Source organism: Pneumocystis jirovecii (assembly GCF_001477535.1).
Source record: "Pneumocystis jirovecii RU7 chromosome Unknown supercont1.6, whole genome shotgun sequence".
Classification (NCBI taxonomy): Eukaryota; Fungi; Ascomycota; class Pneumocystomycetes; order Pneumocystales; family Pneumocystaceae; genus Pneumocystis; species Pneumocystis jirovecii.
This window is the reverse complement of record NW_017264780.1, coordinates 12,170-31,080: the sequence shown is the minus strand read 5'-3', so window position 1 is coordinate 31,080 and position 18,911 is coordinate 12,170. Positions and strand designations below refer to the sequence as shown.

The window sequence follows — 18,911 nt, the reverse complement described above, 5'->3', positions numbered from 1 at the left end:
TTAGTTTATATGTACTTATTAACATATTAAGTTGGGAATAGGGTTTTTGTTGAATTTTTACAAGATTAATCTAATAAATAAAAAATAAAAGTTAATAAGAGTAAATGTAGAAATATAAATTAAATTTGAATATATGAATTTATTTTAAAGATATGTGCCCTAATAGAATATGATTTGAAAGATTAAATATTCAGAAAATTCAGTCAACTAAGGTTTTTAAAAAAAATATTAGTCTTTAGGGAGCAGGAAGAGGCAAAGGTGAGGGGGAAGTGCAAGATGATGATGAAGAAGATGTGTTAAGAGGCAATGATGGTGAAGATGGTGATGAGGAAGGTTGATATGTATGAACTATCTGACGAAATGTTTGAATTGTAGTGCCAGGATGAGATGCCTATAAAAAAACGGTAAATAAAGTGAAAAAGTAAAGAGGATTAAACTTGGAAAATACTAGTACCAGCAACAATAATATTAGCGCCTGTATTTTTTAAAAAAGTTAGAAGATGGATGATAATAAATAAAAGATCTACCAGCTTCTGCAGCAAGAGCAATTGTAGTTTCAGTAAGGCCACCATCAACTTCAAGGTTAAGGTCAGGATATCGATGCCGAAGAGTACGTATTTTAGAGATACAAGATGGTATAAACTATTAAAAACTTATTACAACAAAATTAAGTAAGTAAAAATGCTTACTGGTTGACCACCGAAACCTGGTTCTACTAAAAAAGAGTAATCAGATGAAAAAAAAAACGAGTTTTTGTAAAAAAAACCAGTCATTATTAATACCATATCCAAACGATCTACAAAAGGAAATAAAACAGAGACTGGTGTTTGAGGTTTAATAGCAATGCCTGCCTTCATTCCTGTTTTATGTATAGTATCTATGAGTGTTGATGGATTATCTAAAAGTATTATTATGTTATTTTTTATACAAAATACTAAAACTTGTTGCTTCATAATGAAAACAATATATATCGCCGCCTGCCTCTGCAAAATTATAAACCCATTGTTCTGGTTTTGATACCTGGTATTTAGTTTGATCGAATTTTAATAGAAAATTTACATACCATCATATGACAATCAAAAACAACATCATGTTTAGGAATGGCTTTACGTAAACACTTAACTACAGGTGCTCCAATTGTAATATTTGGAACAAAATGACCGTCCATAATATCAAGATGCAGCCAGTCTGCATCTAAAATTTCTAAGTAATGATTTAAATAACAAATAATTGAGCTTTACCATTTTTTATCATCTATATAGACTATAAATAATGTTTGAAATTGAAAAAGCTGTACTTACTCTGATTCCTTCTTCTGCTAAACGCGAAAAATCTCCTAATTAAATGGATAATAAGTGAAATTACGATTTGATATACAATTACCTGCCAAAATACTAGGAGCAATAATTGCTTTGGGCATTTAAGTAAAGTTTCTAATTAAGGTTGGTTTCGATAATTACAAATTAGAAAAAATTAAAAAAGTATCTCATAAATTAAAAGACTTAAAATATCTTTTAAAACATATACGAGCAGTAAGATTTTATTATTCTTTATTTTACATATTTACATATTTAATATAATTATATAAAACATGGTTTTAAGAATTTAAAATATTTTATATTTAAAAAAATCTTGTGAAGAGTAAAATATTTAATATTTAAAATATAATTTATACTTTTTTTTTGTAATTTTTTTCATAAGTTTTTTTACATTATTTTTTTAAATAAATTATACTTAAAATTATATCTTTATAAAACTTTAGACAATTATACTATAATTTTAATCATTTGTTTTAAAAAAAGTTGTTGAAATGATTTTTAATTAATATTAATTTTTGATATGTAATACAATAAATTTTACATTATTAAACTTTTAAAATTTATATTTATTTATTCATACTATAATTTATAATTATCTCAGTAAATAAAAATTTTACACAAGTTTTTATGATTTTGATTCATAGATTTTCAAAAATAAATGTATGGTCCTTTGTTTTAATTATTTTGTGGATATTTAATATTTTTTATAATTAACTGAGGCTATTTTTGATTATATTATATATAGATTCAAAACTTATTTTAAATGAATGTTTTTAATTATTATAATCATTTTTTTGCTAAAAATAATTTTATATTTTTAAATATTAGATATAATTTTTGTATCTCCATATTTTAAAAAATTATTTAAAAAGATACATTTTTTAATTTTTCTATTTAAAAATGTCTGATAATATAGAATGGACAGTAGAACAACTTCCTGACCTTTCTGGAAGAGTTGCTATTGTTACTGGTGGAAACTCTGGAATGTATGTTTTTTTTCAGAAATAAAAAATTTAACTTTTTAGAGGTTTTGTAACAGTTCGTGAACTTCTAAAAAAAGGATGTAAAGTTTATATTGCTTCACGTTCTCAAGAACGAACAAACGAGGCGATTAAGAATATTAAAGAAACTCTACCAAATGCAGATGTTTTTTGGCTTGAATATGATGCCTGTAGTTTTGATAGTGTTAAAAATGCTGCTTTAACATTTTTAAATAAAGAATTAAAACTTCATATTTTAATCAATAACGCTGGAGTATTATTTTACGTTTTTGAATACTATGATTACTTATTATGATATAGATTATGGCGTCTCCGTATTCAGAAACAAAAGATGGATTTGAAATACAACTTCAAACGAATTATTTTTCTCATTACTTTTTTACCCGTTTGCTATTGCCTATTATGAAGAAAACAGCTGAAAAAGAAAAAGAAGGAACAGTTCGTATTATAAATGTAAGCAGTAGAGCTCATTCTATGTCTTTAAAAAATATTACTTATAATGATTTAAATATGAAATCATTTCGATATTGGCCTGAATTTTTAGTTAAATGGTATATTCAATATCTCTTTATTTTTAATACATTATTTAAATATATTTCAGGTTGAGATATGCTCAAAGCAAGTTGGCTATTATTCTTTTTACAAAATCATTATATCAAAAACTTTCTCAAGATGGGATTTATGCAATATCTGTTCATCCGGGTGTAGTAAGGACTGGACTATTTAAGCATTGTATGTTTTTTAAAAATTGTAATATTTTATTAATCTTTTATAGCTTTATTTTTAAATTTTTTTTTAAACTTTTCGCGAATATTTATAGATAAAGAGAAAGGTGCTATAACTCAGATTTTTGCTGCAGCTGCCACTGATGTTGTAGAAAAAAAGCTTAATGGGGAGTATTTAGTTCCCTATTGTAGAAAAATGTTTGTGTCAGGTGATTGTAGTATAAAAGCTTCTGAAGAACTTTGGGATTTTTCCGAAAAAGAATTAAAAAATAGGGGTTATTTACAAGAATAATTCCTTAAGTGTAATATTCTTGTTTTTAAAATATATTAATGACATATATTTTAATATTTTAATAACTTATATCTTAAAGTTGACTTTTTAAAAAGTTATTGGTTTTAATTTTTTCTTTATTATTTTTTTTATATTCTTTTTTTTTTATTATTTCCTTATCAAGAATACTTGAATCCTCATCTAGGATTTTCCATAACCAATTTGGATATTCTGATTCTTTAAGTGCTACAGGATCTGAACCTTTTTTATAAATGTTAATTCCTTTTAAAATTGTGCCTTCTGGAGCCAAAGTTTTAATAGAAAAATGTCTATAATCACCCCTAGTTACTGATAATTAATATTAGTCTTTAAACATTCAAAAAGATTATAAAGTCTTAATTTTACTTAGAATATATTTTGTTAAGTTTAAAAAATGTCTTGAATATTTAAACGTTATTTTATTAGAAAAAAAAGAATTAAAATATAACGATCTTCTAAAAGATGTCATAGTATTTTAAAAATTACTAGTATCTCTATTTTAAACTTTTTTCATATTAAATTTTTGAATTTTTATAATTTTGATGATTTATCGAAATATTTGGAGATACTTCAAAATATTTTATCCTTAAAAATATTATTAAATATAAAAGATATACTGAATTAATTCTGTGTATCAGAACAGTTCATATAGTATTTTAAATATAGGTTATCTTTATATGAAATCTTTAATGTAATGATAGGTAATGATAGATATTAAGTATATAAATTTTAACAATATTGTTTTTATTCAAATTATACGCTATGAAACTTTCATAATTTTTTTTAAATAACATCATTTTATTATTTATAACTATATATATATATATATAATTTAAAAATATTGATTTTATAAATTATTTTAACCATACTTAAAATTTCTTTAATTATAAAGTTTACTTAAAAATACTTTAATCTCTATAATACTTAATATTTAAAATTTTATATTTTTCTTGATTTTTCTTTATAAAATTTGAACTATTTTTTAGCATAATAATTTTTATTAAATCATATATTTGGCATTATTTCGTTCGAGAGGCATAAATTTGTGATTAATCTTATGATTATAAATTGGATAAAAATAGTTAATATAAACCAATTGCGTATGCATAAACAATTTACTATTACTTTAAAAGTGGAACTATAACTACTAAGTCTATTTGCATAAATATAGAACTTCATAAGTTAAAAATACAAATGACTGAAAACAGAATAAAATGGGAAATTAAAGGATAAAAATTTATGCACGTATTGAGTGACGTATTTAATTTTGTAATGCTAATAATTATTTTAAGGGCATTTTTATTAATGGTTATGCTTTATAGACTGCTATTTTAATTTGATTTATGCTTAAGAATATTAATTAAATATCGTCTATAAGAAAGATTTTTTTTCAGAGAAGACTTTTATAATAACTCAGTGAATTTTGAATATTTAAATATTCATATTTTTAAGTTTATTTTAAAACACATGTCTTTAGATAAACATCAATGTTTGAATTCTAAAACTAAATCATCTTTACCATTGTTACCTTATCGGCCATCTGGAAAAGGAAAGGCTAAAATAGCAATGAAATATCGTGAAGATAAAAGACAGAGACAAGTAATTATTTATTTTTTTAATTAATTCTAATTTTGGACTCTTAGATTACTGCATCTAAAAGATTACCTGGTTTAATGAAAAAAGCTGCACAGTATAGTGAATTAACTGGGGCAAAAGTTGTTGTTTTAGTCCGAGATGAGCAGCGTAGAGTTTATAGATACTGTTCAGATGGAGAAATTAATATTGAAAAATCTGCGAATAGGATGCTAACTGATCCTGCTGAAAAAGTTTTTACAACAGAACAGGTTGATATTTTATATACATTAATAGGGAATTAACTGTATTAAAGTTTAGTGAACCTTGTAATACTTTAGATGAAAGTTCTGAAATGCACCAAGTAACTGGTTTTTCGAACAATAATTTAAATTCAATACATAAAAAAAAAGCTATAAAAGCTAAAATAAATATGGATAATTCTACAGAGCTTAAAAATTATGTTAATGAAGAATTGAACTCTGAAGAAAACCATATAAATGTTTTGGGATTAAATTATGATACTATTAATGAAAATTTTTCTCAATGGCCAATTAAACCTATAAAATCGTTTTCAACTTATTCTGATACATCGCCACAATTTTATGAAATGAAAGAGATTGGTAGTGACAATATTAAATTAATAAATAATATTTTTTACTGATTTAGGATCTTTACCTTTTTTTTATAATATACCGGGTACTGTAAATTATACAAATATATATGATATTTCAGAAAACATTTTTAATTGTTCAAATGTATCCGAGTTAAATTCAAATTTTGAAAATGAAAATAATTTTATAAATTCCGAAACTCTTTGGTGTCCTGAAAAATTAAAAATGTTTTGTTAGCTATTGTTTTTTAATAATATCTTTTACTTTCGTACTAAAAATATTATATTAAGATTGTTAAACTTTATTCTTTCTTTAGAAATTTGTGATTAGTATGTATTAAAAAATATTAAATTTTTTTTATATTATCAACAGTAGTTTATTATTTTATATTTTTTAAAATTAAGTTTTTTCATTCTTTTAAAAAAAATCTATATTTAAATTTTATTATTTTATGGTATTAGTAATATTAATATTTTATTATTAAAGAAATTAATTTATAATTTATTAAATATATTCAAGTAATTTATCTAATTTTTATTTTGTAAATAAATATTAAATCAGATGATCTAATATTTTTATAAAGTATTATTACAAATATATGATAATTAACAAACTATAATAAAGATTATTTTGTATTTAAATATTAAAAATTGAAATTTAGTTTGATAATAAATTTTATAATAAGTTTTTAGTAATTTTTAGATACTATTTTAAATATTAATATTTTAATTTTTTTCTAGATATTTTTATATATTTCAGCGAAATATTTAAAAACTTTTATTATTATAAAATAATAAAAATATTATAAAAATTAATTATTTTTTGCGAAGGAAATGCCTGAAATTGAGAAAAAAAGTGAATTAAGTTAGTATTTCTACTTATAGTTTTCTAATTAATTATTGAAGATCTTTCGCAACAATATAATTTATATAAACACTCTTTACAACAGTTAGCACAGAAAATAGGAGATTTAGAAGTAGAATCTAATGAACATACGTTTGTTAAATACTTTTTATGCTATACTCTTACAAAATTTAGATTGGTAATTGAAACTCTCACGAATCATCCTTCTGAAAGAAAATGTTTTCGGATGATTGGTGGTGTTTTGGTAGAAAAAAGTGTAAAAGAAGTCATCCCTTTTTTAAAAACAAATCAAGAAGGAGTATTTAGTAGATTTTATTAATATAGGTATTAACTGGATCAAATAGTTAAAATCGACAATAGAGCAGCTTTTAAGACAATATAAATCTGAAGAAGAGCAATTTAATAAATGGCAGAAAGACAATAATGTCAAAATAGTCCAGTAAATAAAGAAAATTAATCTTAAAGAACAATATACATGATTTATTTGTGAAGTTTTAGAATTATAAAAATGCTGATATTATAATAATCCATATGATGACAATGTAAACAGATACTTTTGAATTATTGTGACTTAAATAGTAAGTATTTAGATATTTTCAAAAGTAGTTATAGTTTTTATTAGTTTTAAGTAAGAATGAGAAATTAAAGGCAAGTCTGATGGATTAAGTTATCCTAAAATAATCTATTTTATTTTAGTTATTAATTCACATATATGATACAAAGTACCGTTAAAACCACTATGGTAACTATAGTGCTTAAAATTAACAATAAATAACATGATCTATTCCGTGTTTTTTTTTGGTATTTGTCAGCGTTTTTGAGCTCATTATCAGCATGAATTACTTGAGACAATGTTGTGCTTATATTATTTTCAATATTGTCTATCATAATTCCTTGTTCTGATATAATAGCACCTAGGTCTCGAAAGATTTCGTTTAATTCTGTAATACCAGACTCTATATTACAAATCTCTGATTCGCGTTCTAAAATCAATAATTCGTTAAACTCTACTTCTGAACCATCAACAAGCTGCATTCTAGAAATAATACATTGAATTTATTAAAAAAAAGACTAAATAAAAATACCTGGATTGATCTTGAAGAAGGGGTGATCTTTCTTGTTCGCCATCTTCAATAATTGTTTCTGAAACATGTATACATTTTTTTTGACGCTCTGCTGAGACACTTTGAGCTTTTTTGAAATTTATAAGAGCATTAGAAAAATCATTTGAAAGTTTTTGTTGTGTAAATTTATTGTGCTACTTTGATTAAATACAAAAAAAAATATCTAATTTTGCTTACAGAATCTAAAGGGAATTCATACTTAGATAATTGCTTAATGAATGACATTGTTATCTTTACAATTTCATGAGTATCTTCAGTTAATTTGTGTCTAAAGAATTATTAATTTCTTATTCGTAAATATTATAAAATATACAATTGATTTCGAGTATTTTCCATATCTCTCTTCGTCTCAAGAACATTAAGAAGCTGATTTATGGCTGAAGTATTTGAATTAATAGTAAAAATATTACGAGATGTTTGTTGTACTAAAGTATAATATTCATGATGTTCAAGCGAATTATCAGTATAATTATTATAAGATAGTAAAGGTTTTGTATCATACAAATCAGCAAAAGACATATTTTTTCCCCTATAAAACTTTCTTTTCAATGAAATATTATAACTATATTTTTTAACTTAGTCAACGATAAGTTTAAAGCAAAAATATAAATGTTTATTATTAAAAAATGATTACTATACTAAAAAGTATTTCTAGAAAAAATATTTTATTAAAATACGATTTATAATATTTTTCTAATATATCTTTTAATTTAAATTTTTTATTTATTGAAATTTGTATAAAATTTATAATATTTTCAATTATAAAATTAATGTAATTATAAATATTACTTTAATAATTATATATTGTTAAATACAATAGAAAATGACAGTATTTTAATTAAGGTCATTTATTAATTTTAATATTATTAATAGGAAAATCACGAATATTTTATGTTAATATTGAAAAATATCTATTTTTTTAAATTAAAAATTATAATTTTATTAAATATTTTATATATTATAAAATTCAAAAATTTAAATAAATTTAAAAAGATTGTTATTAATTAAAATGTTATTTAAAATGATATTTATTTATTTTTTATTTTTTTTATATAAATAGTTATAATTTTTTAAATTTTCAAAAAACCAGTTATTTTTAAAATAGTAAATTTAATGAAAAAATCTAAGATAAATTCTAAAAATAATAAATTTAAAAATAAAACATTGTTCGATTTTTGGGAAAGAACTCAAAAAAGGAAATTAAATTTATCTGATGATTTTCAAGATTGTAGTCAAGTTTTAAAATATAAGGATCCTAATTTAATATTTTTAAGATCTACTTTTTTTAAAAATATTATACATAAAACAAAAAATGGTATAATTTAATAAAAATAATTTAAATATTAAATCTAATTTTTGTTTATTTATAAAGATAATAGCATTTTAAAGTTTAGAAAAGAGTCTTTTTTACTCAAAAATTTTTCATTTTGTGATCACGAGATCTCGAATTTTGAACTATTAAATGATGGTTTTTAGAATTCCTTTTATTTATTAAAAAAGTAATAGTTTAAGAATGCAATCAGGAAAGAAAAAAAAAAATTAATTGTAACTATTTAGATTCCTATATATATATCTTTAAAAAATCAATTTTAGATCATAATGAGGCTTTATCAAATAAATTTATTTGTCCTATATGTTTTCAATATTTCATAGGGCAAGAGGTTTTTTTAAAAAATAATATTTTCTATATTAAAGTTGTAAAGGAATTTGATATTCATATAAATGGTTGTCTTTATAAAGTTAAAGAATTTGATTTGAAATATAATAATAATATTGATAAGAACATGGTGTTTACTTCGAAAAGTTCTGATATAGAAATAAATTTTTTAACTCAAGAAAATAAAACAGGTATTATTCTTATAAACACTTTAAAAAGACACATTAAGAAGGATTTTATCATTAGAAATATTTGAAAATCAGATTCAACAAAAAAAAAAAATATCAAATAAAAATTGTCCATTTTATAAAATTATACCATATATAGGATTTTCTGTAGATGCATTTGAGTTTGGAAAAATTGAAGGATGTACAGGTTATTTTTTATCGTATATTTATTTATTTTTAATCATTTTTAATTTAATTATTCTAGTCATTTTCATTCAGATCACTATAAAGGTCTTACTAGTAACTGGAATAATGGATTGATTTATTGTTCTAAGATTACTGGAAACCTCGTAATCAGTCAATTGAAAGTAAATCCTAAGTATATTATAAAATTACCAATGAACGAAGAAGTATTATTAAATAATGTTCGTGTTACATTAATTGATGCTAATCAGTAAGATTTTTTGTTTATTTTAATTTATAAAAATATTAATTATAAAAGCTGTCCAGGATCCGTTATGTTTGTTTTTGAAATTATGAAATCAGGAAAAATCATACGATATTTGCATTCTGGAGATTTCCGAGCATCTCCATTGCAAATTTCTCATCCTTCTATTAAAAATAAATGTTTTGATTTTTTATATCTTGATACAACATATCTTGAGTATATATATATTAAATACTTTTATATTATATTTTAATTTTATTTAGTCCAAAGTATTCGTTTCCATCTCAAGAAGATGTTATAAATGCAGTTGTTCAATTATGTAAAATTTTGAATAAAAATTTTATTAATAATAACGATTTTTCTGAAAAAAAGAAACTTTTAACACTTGACAATTTTTTAATTACAACTAATATAACACATAAAAATAACTGTCGATTGTTAATAGTGGTTGGTACTTATATCGTTGGAAAGGAAAAATTAGCACTTGGTTTAATAAGTTATTTTTATTTTTATTCTAATATATTTAGAAATTGCATGCTCTTTAAAATCAAAAATATATGCAAATCAACGTCAACGAGAAATAATTTCATATTTTGAAAATGAAAAATTGTCTTCTTTACTTACTAATGATCCTAAAGAAGCATCCGTTCATCTTATTAATTTTAGAAATATGTCAGTTAAGGTTAAAAATATGTATGTTTTTATTATTATAACCTGAATATTATAGACACTTAATCAATATCTTATAGAACAAAAACCTTATTTTTCTAAAATAGTTGGGTTCAAAGCAACTGGAAGATTTTATGTTTCAAAATCATGGTCTAAACAATTTTCTAATATTTATACTATGATAAAAAATTGGAAAATATTTTATGATTATACTATGATAAGACCTAGTAAAGATAGTACAAATATTTCAATATGCTATTATGTTCCATATTCAGAACATTCATCATTTAAAGAACTTATGTGAGTAATTAATATTTTAAAAATATTATTAATAAATAGATGTTTTTGTCTTTCTATTAATGTTAAAAAAATTTTACCAACTGTTAATATTCATACAGAAAAAAGTATAAATTTTATAGAAAAATGGTTTAATTTATTAGAAGATCAAAAAAAAAAATATGGATTATTTTTTTTACCTTCTGATCAAAAAACATGGTAAAAATATTTATTAGAATTATTTATTGTAATTGATTTGCATTTATAAATTATATTCTGTTTTATATAATTTTAAAATGTTTTAATTTTTCAAATATTAAAATTATAACTTAAATTAATATTATAGTTTATCATATTAACATCAGATTCGTTATAAACTATCTAGATAATTTATATATTTAATTAAAAAAGAATATAGCATTCATTATATTTTTTTAATAAAGTTTTGAAAAATGATTTCAATAATGAATTGAATTTATGAAAAAACAGTATTTATAAATTATTTATAAGCGAATATTTCACAAACCAGCTAGTATCATTTTTTCTAAATAAAATTTCAAGATTTATAACTTGTTAAAAATTTAATAATTATTTTACAAAAAAAAAGGATGAATCTATGTTAAAGTCATATTAAAGTTAAATTATTTATAAAAAATTAAATTTGTATTAAATGATTTAAATTTAAAAATTTTAATAATCAAAAAATTTAAAAAATCACGATATATATACTTTTTAAAAAAATGGCAAAATCTAGTGTAAAAAAAGAAAATAAAAATACTTTTAATAAAAAAAAAGAAATTAGCAAGATTCCAGCAAAAAAGGGAGGAATTTCTAAGTTAACTTCTGAGAAGGAACAAACAAAATCAGTCGCAAAAGCTATAAAAAAAGAAATTGAAGAAAAAAAAAAAAAGGTATAATTTGGCATATATTCCAAACAATAATTATGATATCCTTTCACTATTTATTTATTCTTTCTAACAGGTATTTCATTAGGTTGATTCAGTCATAAAAGAGTCTTTAAAAAATGATTCTGACTCTAGTTCAAATAATTCAGAAAATTCCGCAGCTTCTGATATTTCCTCTGAAAAATCTTCAAAGGATATAAGCTCTAAAAAGACTCAAAAAAAAAACTCATTATCTAAAAATAATTTAAAAAAATTGTCTGGAAGTTCAAATTCTGAAGATTCTTTAGAAAATCTAAATTACGAAAATCCATTAAAAGCTCAGAAATTATCTAAGGAAATATTAAAAAGTCAAAGTCTTTCCAATACTTCTAATTCTTCTAATAATTCAGACTCTTCTGATTCTTCAGATGATTCTGATTCTAAATCTAGTAATTCAGAATCTAATGAGTCTAGTGCTTCTGATAATTCTATAATATCTGGTAATTCTACTACTTTGAATAGTTCGGAGACAGTTGGTGATTCTAGCTCCTCTAATAGTTCTGCTTCTGATGATTCTGTTTCCTCTCACGATTCCGAATCTTCTAACTCCTATACATCTAGTGATTCTGATTTAAAAAATTCTTCAAAGGATTTTGCATCTAAAAGTTCAAGAGGTACTTTTATTTTTTGAGAAAGCATTGTATAATTTTTTAGTTGAAGATTCTCAAAAAATCAAACAAAATGTTGATTCTAAACCTATTTCAAAAAATCTTAAAAATATTAAAACAAAAACTAAAGACTTAGTTATTAAGAAGTCAATTGGGTCTTCTAAAGAAGACAAGGATATTAAAAAATTAGATAGTAGCGGAAATTTTAATAATAAAAAATTGAATACTAAGAAATCGACTAATAAAGAAATATTACTTAGTGATGAAGGATTACCTGATAAAAGAGTTACTGGTAAAAAAGAACTTAAGGATAATATGAGTTTAGACAATAAAAATGATTCGAATAAGGATAATACTTCAAATAATAAAGAAGATTTAAATGATAATAAGATCTTGTCTACTACTGTTAGTTTTCATACCACTAGTGCTTCGAGTGATAACTCTAATCTTAACTCTAACAATGATTCTAGTAATAATTCTAGCAACGATTCAAATAGTAACTCTAGTGATTCTGGTAGCAATTCTGATAGTAATTCTGACAGCGAATCTGGTAGTGAGTCTGACAGTGGATCTAGCAGTGACTCTGCCAATGATTCTGACACTGACTCTACTAACTCTGATAATGAAACTGATAATTTAGGCAGTGACTCTGATAGTAGTTCCAGTGATAATTCTAGCAATAGTTCTAGCAGTGATTCTAGCGACAGTTCTGATAACAGGAGCCACTCAAATAACAATAAGAATATTGAAGTTTTTCCGAAAAATAATTTAAAAAAAAAATCAAAAAAGGAAAATAAACATACACTTATTAATAATGAACCATCTGCTACCAAAAATATTAAACATAAAAATATTAAAGACTCGCAAAAAAAAAGAAAAGAAGCACCTGTTGAAACTGATAAAGAAGAAATTAAAAAGAATAAAACAACTACAAAGGAAGATAGTCAAGAATCTACAACTATTTTTGTAGGGGGTCTTAGTTGGAACATAAATGATGATAGGCTTGCTAAAGAATTTGAAAATGTTGGAACTGTTATTAGTTCTAGAGTTATTACCAACAAAAGCTCTGGGAAGTCAAAAGGGTCTGTATTTTTTGCAAATCAATTATTTTATTTATAAAGAAATAGATTTGGCTATGTTGAGTTTTCTAAGCCTGAAGAAGCACAAGCTGCTCTTGCATGTTCAGGAAAGGAAATAGATGGGCGCGCTATTAATGTTGATATAAGTACAAAACGTTCACTTGCTCTTAAAGATACTATTAATGCACGGGCAAATAAATATGGAGATATTCAAAGTCCGAAGTCAAATACACTTTTTATTGGTAATTTGTCATTTAAAGCTAATGAAGAGGCCATAAGAACAGCATTTTGTAGAATAGGTAAAATTTCAGGAATCAGACTGCCTACAGATCGTGAAACAGGTCGATTGAAAGGGTAATAGTATTATGTGTTTACTTAAATATTTATATATTTTTTAGTTTTGGTTATATTGAATTTTCTACTGTTAACGAAGCGGAAAAAGCTATTGAAATGAACGGTCATTTTATTTGTGGACGACCTATTCGTCTAGATTTTTCAACTACTAAAGATAATAATACTGTTCATAATGTTTTCAATAATTCATCTAGTGGTTATGAAAAAAAAATTCGTAAAGGAGGTCCTCAAAAGTTTGCTAACTCAAAAGGAAAAATGAATTCTACTAATCGTAGTGGATTTAATGAATTCTCTGTAATTTTATTTTTCTTAATGTATATTTTAATATCTATAGGGCAAAAAAACCAAGTTTTGATTTAGATTATTTAAATTTAAAAAATTAATTCTTTTTTATAACATTTTATAATTTCATCATATAATATCTTGTTTGCCTATTACTTTCAAGTTTGATTTTCATTAAAACATAATATCTAATTTTATATTTTTATATCTTTTTAAACCTTGATTTAATTTAACTTCCTTAATTCTTAAATCTTAATAAAATGATAAAATATAGAAAAAAAAAAGATCGAAAATTAATAATATTTATATTAAAATGAAGTTAATAATCAACTAAAAAAATAAGTCTTTAAATAATATAGGTTTAAAATTCAAAAATATGAAATAATAATTAAATTATTTTTTTAATATTAATTCTAAAGTTTTTTGATTGAAATTATATTAATATATATCAGTAATAAAGATAAATTTAATATTTTGTAATTTTAAATACTTGAAATTTAAATTTGAGTTTTCTCACTAAACAAAGTTTTAAAAGAAATATCATTTATAATATTTATATTTTAAATTTTAAATTATTAAATAATTTTTTTACATATTTGTACTTAAAATTTTTAAGATCCTAAAATATAATATAATATTTTGAAAGAGAATATCTTAAAAAGAAAGTATTATAAAATAGAGAAAATATTATAATAATTTTAAAAATAATAAAATTTATTAAAGTTAAATTTTTAAATAAAATATATTACATAAATTTTAAATTCGCAAATTATTGCAAATTCAAAATTAATTTATGCTTTTATATAAAATTTAGATTTATATTTAGATAATAGTAAAAGAAGGTGAAATAAAAACAAATATTTTAAAATATTTTTAAATTTAAAAAATAACAAAAATATGAACTAAACTATTTATTTAAACATAGTGCAAATTATAATTAAAATAAAATAAGAAATTATTAAAAAAATTAATAAAAAATCGAAAACTATAAACATAATAATATTTTAATATATATATATATAAAATAAACTTTTTGATTAAAATTTAATAAATAAAAAAACAGTATATTAAAAGCTATACAATTTTAAATGATAATTATATAACAAAATATCATTGAGATGAAAAAAAATTTTGACTTTTGATTATAAACAATATAATCGAAAACATATTATGCATATTCTAAACAAAAACAATAAAAAATAAATAAAACGATATAAAAAATATAAAGTCACATAATTAGATTATTATGTTTAAATTAGATCTGATATTAATTTAATATTAAATAGTTTTTTATTTAATATACCTATAAATATAATATTATTAATAAAGAAATACACATAAATAAATATTAAGAAATAATATTTATAAAATCTACTTCAAACAATTATATTTAAAAATTTTACTATACTTTAAGAAATATTTTTTTATAAAAATTTAAACCTATCAAAATATAAACTTAATGAAAGATATTAGAATATATTTAAGTAATAAAAAATAATATATTTAATAAAAATAGCATTTATATCTTTATTATGTATCTATTGTCAATTCGTTATTGTTTATGGAATTTTCATATCAGAGTTGTTTTCTCGATAACCACTTATGAAATATTTTTTATAAACCTTTATTTATTATTATTATTATTATAGATGAAAGCACTTACTATATCATGTTTTTTTACAATAGCGTACGCTTTCTCAAATATTGGTACTTTGTTTATTTTTTTTCTCATTTTTAACTTTTTTAGAACTTATTCATAGAAGATCTGTTTTACTAAACTCATTAAATATATCATTAAATTCAATAAGGTATAAAAATGTTTAAGTAGCATTAAAATATATAAAATTAACATTTTTTGTATAGTGAAGAAAGAATTTTTATTTTAATCTTGAAAAAAAGTACAACGACTGATCAATGTCAAGTAAAACTAAAAGAATATTGTGAAAATTTAAAAAATATGAACCTAGAACCAGAAGATTTGCATTATGTATTAAAAGAACTATGTAAAGAAATGAATATACAAAAAAAGTGCAATGATTTAAAAACTATGATTAAAGAAACATGTACTACACATCAAACAATTTTAGAAGACATATTACAAGAATTATTTTTTACGAATGAAGATTGCTTATTAGAAGATGATTGTATGTTTTTAGAGGGTGTATGTTCACTAGAATTTAGAAAAAAATGCAGCGAGTTAAGAGAAAAATGTAGAATAAAAAAACAAAATAATATAAAAACAGAAATTCTTTTAAGAGCATTAAGAAAAAACTTGAAAAGTAAAGAAGCCTGTGAAAAAGTTATTAATGAAAAATGTTTTTTATTGATGAGAGAAAGTGATGAGCTTATGTCTTTTTGTTTGACAGAATTAGATAAGTGCGGAAAACTTGTAGATGCAATGAAGAAGCAGTGTAGTAGATTGAATCGTGATATAGAATCATTGATCTATGATTTTGACATATATAAAACACAATGTGATTTACTACTTGAAAGATGTTATTTTTATATACTAAATTGTGATATCATTCAAAATAACTGCAAAAAGTTAAAGGAAAAATGCGGAAAAATAGAATATATATCACTAGATCTAACTTTTGACCCATTGGGAAAAAATCTTGCACTAATAGAAAAGCTAGGAAATTTAGAACTTTTTGGCGGCGAATTTAAAAGACCAGAAATAAAGGATACAGTTGATCTTTTAATAATGCTAACAAATGATGATATAACAAAATGTAAAGATCGTGTTGAAGGATGCTATAAATTTTGTAGTTTTCTACCTCAACTAAAAGATTTATATAATAATATTACAAAAAAAATGAGTAAAGAAGAAATGTGTACATCGTTAAAAGATAAACTGAGGACTAAATGTAAAGCTTTTAAATTAAAATTAACTAGCATGTCGCTATCAAATACTAGTAAAGATGATGAAGAAGTCGAATTACTAGGATCCTTTGAGCAGTTTCCAGAACTGAATAAAAGGCTTTGCACAAATTTAGAATCCAAATGTTTTTATTTCCAAAAGCCTTGTACTTCAGAGAATATTAATCTTAATAATGCATGTAGCAATGTGAAGTTAGCATGTTTAAAGATGCGGGCTTTTAAAGAAGAATATTACCTATTCGAAAATAACTTAAGAGGGAGACTGCACAATTTAACAATTAGCAGCTCGCTTAAAACATGTGTAAATGAACTATTGAATTTATGTAGAAAAGGTACAGGTATTAAGGAACCTATATTTGCAGATTTATGCTTACAACCATGGAACGCATGTCTAATACTTGCAAATGATATTGAAAAATTAAGTCGAGAATTTAGAAAGGATTTAAATCAAAAAAGAGACTTTCCAAATGAAGAAGACTGTAGAAATCTAGAAGAGAATTGTAAGATATTAGGACAAGATTCAAAAATGAATGAACTACCATGTCTTACACTAAAAGAACGATGTGATCACTTGAAAAATGCTAAGAAATTAGAGGAAATTTTGTTAGAAGAAAAAGCAGAAAATTTAGGCAATTTAGATATATGTATAAAAAAAGTTACAGAAAGATGCAATAATTGGTCTAAAAGAAAGAGAACAGAGTTTATTCTTTCATGTATACAATTAAATGCTACTTGTCAAATAATTATTGAAAGTATTAGATCTAAATGTACTGCATTAGAGAAAAACATAGAAATTGAAAACGTTTTAGATCAAGTAAAGAATGATGATGTAAATATAAAAGGACAAACATGCGACTTTTGGGAACCTTATTGTGACAAGTTTCAGCTGAACTGTGAAAAACTTGTTCAAGATAATGAGAATGATGGAAAATGTATAGAATTAAAAAAGAGCTGTAAATTACACAGAATGGGGGAAAATCAAAAGATAGAACTTATGTATGAATTAAGAGGAAGTCTCGATAACAAAAATAAATGTAAAACATCTCTTGATAGATTTTGTTTGTTCTGGGATGAAACAAAAAATAATACATTTAAGAATCTCTGTCATGATGACAATGGTACTAAAAATGATACAGCTAGAGATGAACTATGTGTAAAGCTCGTAGATAAAATGAAAAAAAAATGTACAGAAATGTTCATAAGATTAAATGATTCAGCAACAGAGATAGAAAAAAGTCTGGATATTGCTGGAAAATTAATTCAAACAGCAAAAAAAGCATTAAGAAGTGTAAAGCTTACTTTAATTTCAAATAGACGAAGAACATGTCTTAATATACATAATTGGAATACTAAGACAAATGCAAATTTAAAAAGAGATACAACTCAAAATCAATTAGAGTATTTGGAACAAAAGGAGATAGAAGTGAATATTACAGAAAAAGAAGTTGAGGCATTTGATGCAGCAACAGAAGCGTTAAAAGTCTATAGAGAAGTGGAAGAAGAGTGCAGAAGTCTACTGTTAAAATGTAAATTTAAGGAGGATTGTTCTGAACATAAAAACACATGCAAGAAAATCGAAGAAACATGCAGTAAATTGGGGTCACTGGGAGTCAGATCTTCAGAAACAAAAATCACTACAGAAACAAAAATCACTACAGAAACAGATAAAAATACAACGCAAGAAACAGCGACAACAGGAGAACAATGTACGTCGATTCCTAGAGACAAGTGGATTACGCGTACATTAACACATACATACATACCTACAGAAATATCTATAGAAACATTAACTGTAACATTGACGTCAACGCAGGAATGTCAACCGGTCAGATGTACTACTGGAAGTGAAGATGAAACAGGGGATGTAAAGCAAAATGAAGGATTAAAGATGAATGGATGGGGTCTGATGAAAGGAGTAATATTAACAATGATTATTTCAACTATGATTTAAAATAAATAAATGGGAACGGTTTAAAAAGCATATGTATTTTGGATGAAAATATTAAAAAAAGATCTAT

General features: G+C 22.8%; 9 protein-coding genes across 9 annotated transcripts; 6 read left to right on the top strand and 3 right to left on the bottom strand.

The window, feature by feature from the left end:
- Positions 1-235: 235 nt before the first annotated feature.
- Positions 236-1,420, bottom strand: T551_01439 (ribulose-phosphate 3-epimerase; the record flags this gene model as incomplete). Its single annotated transcript, XM_018373702.1, has 10 exons — positions 236-391; positions 438-475; positions 528-642; positions 690-715; positions 767-898; positions 942-1,020; positions 1,064-1,194; positions 1,242-1,254; positions 1,302-1,336; positions 1,384-1,420. 10 exons carry the CDS (start codon positions 1,418-1,420, stop codon positions 236-238), a joined length of 762 nt encoding a protein of 253 aa, XP_018229877.1.
- Positions 1,421-2,219: 799 nt separating this feature from the next.
- Positions 2,220-3,337, top strand: T551_01438 (uncharacterized protein; the record flags this gene model as incomplete). Its single annotated transcript, XM_018373701.1, has 5 exons — positions 2,220-2,305; positions 2,345-2,573; positions 2,621-2,871; positions 2,922-3,070; positions 3,096-3,337. The coding sequence occupies 5 exons, from the start codon at positions 2,220-2,222 to the stop codon at positions 3,335-3,337; spliced, it is 957 nt and encodes a 318-aa protein (XP_018229876.1).
- A 73-nt stretch (positions 3,338-3,410) lies between these two features.
- Positions 3,411-3,824, bottom strand: T551_01437 (uncharacterized protein; the record flags this gene model as incomplete). The annotated part of the gene is made up of 2 exons (XM_018373700.1): positions 3,411-3,664; positions 3,722-3,824. 2 exons carry the CDS (start codon positions 3,822-3,824, stop codon positions 3,411-3,413), a joined length of 357 nt encoding a protein of 118 aa, XP_018229875.1.
- A 998-nt stretch (positions 3,825-4,822) lies between these two features.
- Positions 4,823-5,778, top strand: T551_01436 (uncharacterized protein; the record flags this gene model as incomplete). Its single annotated transcript, XM_018373699.1, has 4 exons — positions 4,823-4,954; positions 4,999-5,199; positions 5,244-5,550; positions 5,597-5,778. 4 exons carry the CDS (start codon positions 4,823-4,825, stop codon positions 5,776-5,778), a joined length of 822 nt encoding a protein of 273 aa, XP_018229874.1.
- Positions 5,779-6,374: 596 nt separating this feature from the next.
- On the top strand, positions 6,375-6,848 carry T551_01435 (tubulin-binding prefolding complex subunit GIM4; the record flags this gene model as incomplete). The annotated part of the gene is made up of 4 exons (XM_018373698.1): positions 6,375-6,405; positions 6,447-6,537; positions 6,580-6,703; positions 6,750-6,848. The coding sequence occupies 4 exons, from the start codon at positions 6,375-6,377 to the stop codon at positions 6,846-6,848; spliced, it is 345 nt and encodes a 114-aa protein (XP_018229873.1).
- Positions 6,849-7,047: 199 nt separating this feature from the next.
- Positions 7,048-8,048, bottom strand: T551_01434 (uncharacterized protein; the record flags this gene model as incomplete). The annotated part of the gene is made up of 5 exons (XM_018373697.1): positions 7,048-7,077; positions 7,132-7,441; positions 7,491-7,663; positions 7,707-7,797; positions 7,843-8,048. 5 exons carry the CDS (start codon positions 8,046-8,048, stop codon positions 7,048-7,050), a joined length of 810 nt encoding a protein of 269 aa, XP_018229872.1.
- A 594-nt stretch (positions 8,049-8,642) lies between these two features.
- Positions 8,643-10,969, top strand: T551_01433 (DNA cross-link repair protein PSO2; the record flags this gene model as incomplete). Its single annotated transcript, XM_018373696.1, has 12 exons — positions 8,643-8,844; positions 8,902-8,997; positions 9,042-9,074; positions 9,123-9,190; positions 9,233-9,377; positions 9,406-9,574; positions 9,619-9,807; positions 9,856-10,017; positions 10,065-10,288; positions 10,329-10,483; positions 10,529-10,770; positions 10,810-10,969. The coding sequence occupies 12 exons, from the start codon at positions 8,643-8,645 to the stop codon at positions 10,967-10,969; spliced, it is 1,845 nt and encodes a 614-aa protein (XP_018229871.1).
- A 517-nt stretch (positions 10,970-11,486) lies between these two features.
- On the top strand, positions 11,487-14,086 carry T551_01432 (uncharacterized protein; the record flags this gene model as incomplete). Its single annotated transcript, XM_018373695.1, has 6 exons — positions 11,487-11,657; positions 11,740-12,304; positions 12,345-13,380; positions 13,426-13,731; positions 13,776-14,025; positions 14,066-14,086. 6 exons carry the CDS (start codon positions 11,487-11,489, stop codon positions 14,084-14,086), a joined length of 2,349 nt encoding a protein of 782 aa, XP_018229870.1.
- A 1,528-nt stretch (positions 14,087-15,614) lies between these two features.
- T551_01431 (uncharacterized protein) lies at positions 15,615-18,844 on the top strand (the record flags this gene model as incomplete). The annotated part of the gene is made up of 3 exons (XM_018373694.1): positions 15,615-15,720; positions 15,761-15,821; positions 15,877-18,844. The coding sequence occupies exons 1-3, from the start codon at positions 15,663-15,665 to the stop codon at positions 18,842-18,844; spliced, it is 3,087 nt and encodes a 1,028-aa protein (XP_018229869.1). The 5' UTR covers positions 15,615-15,662.
- Positions 18,845-18,911: the final 67 nt, after the last annotated feature.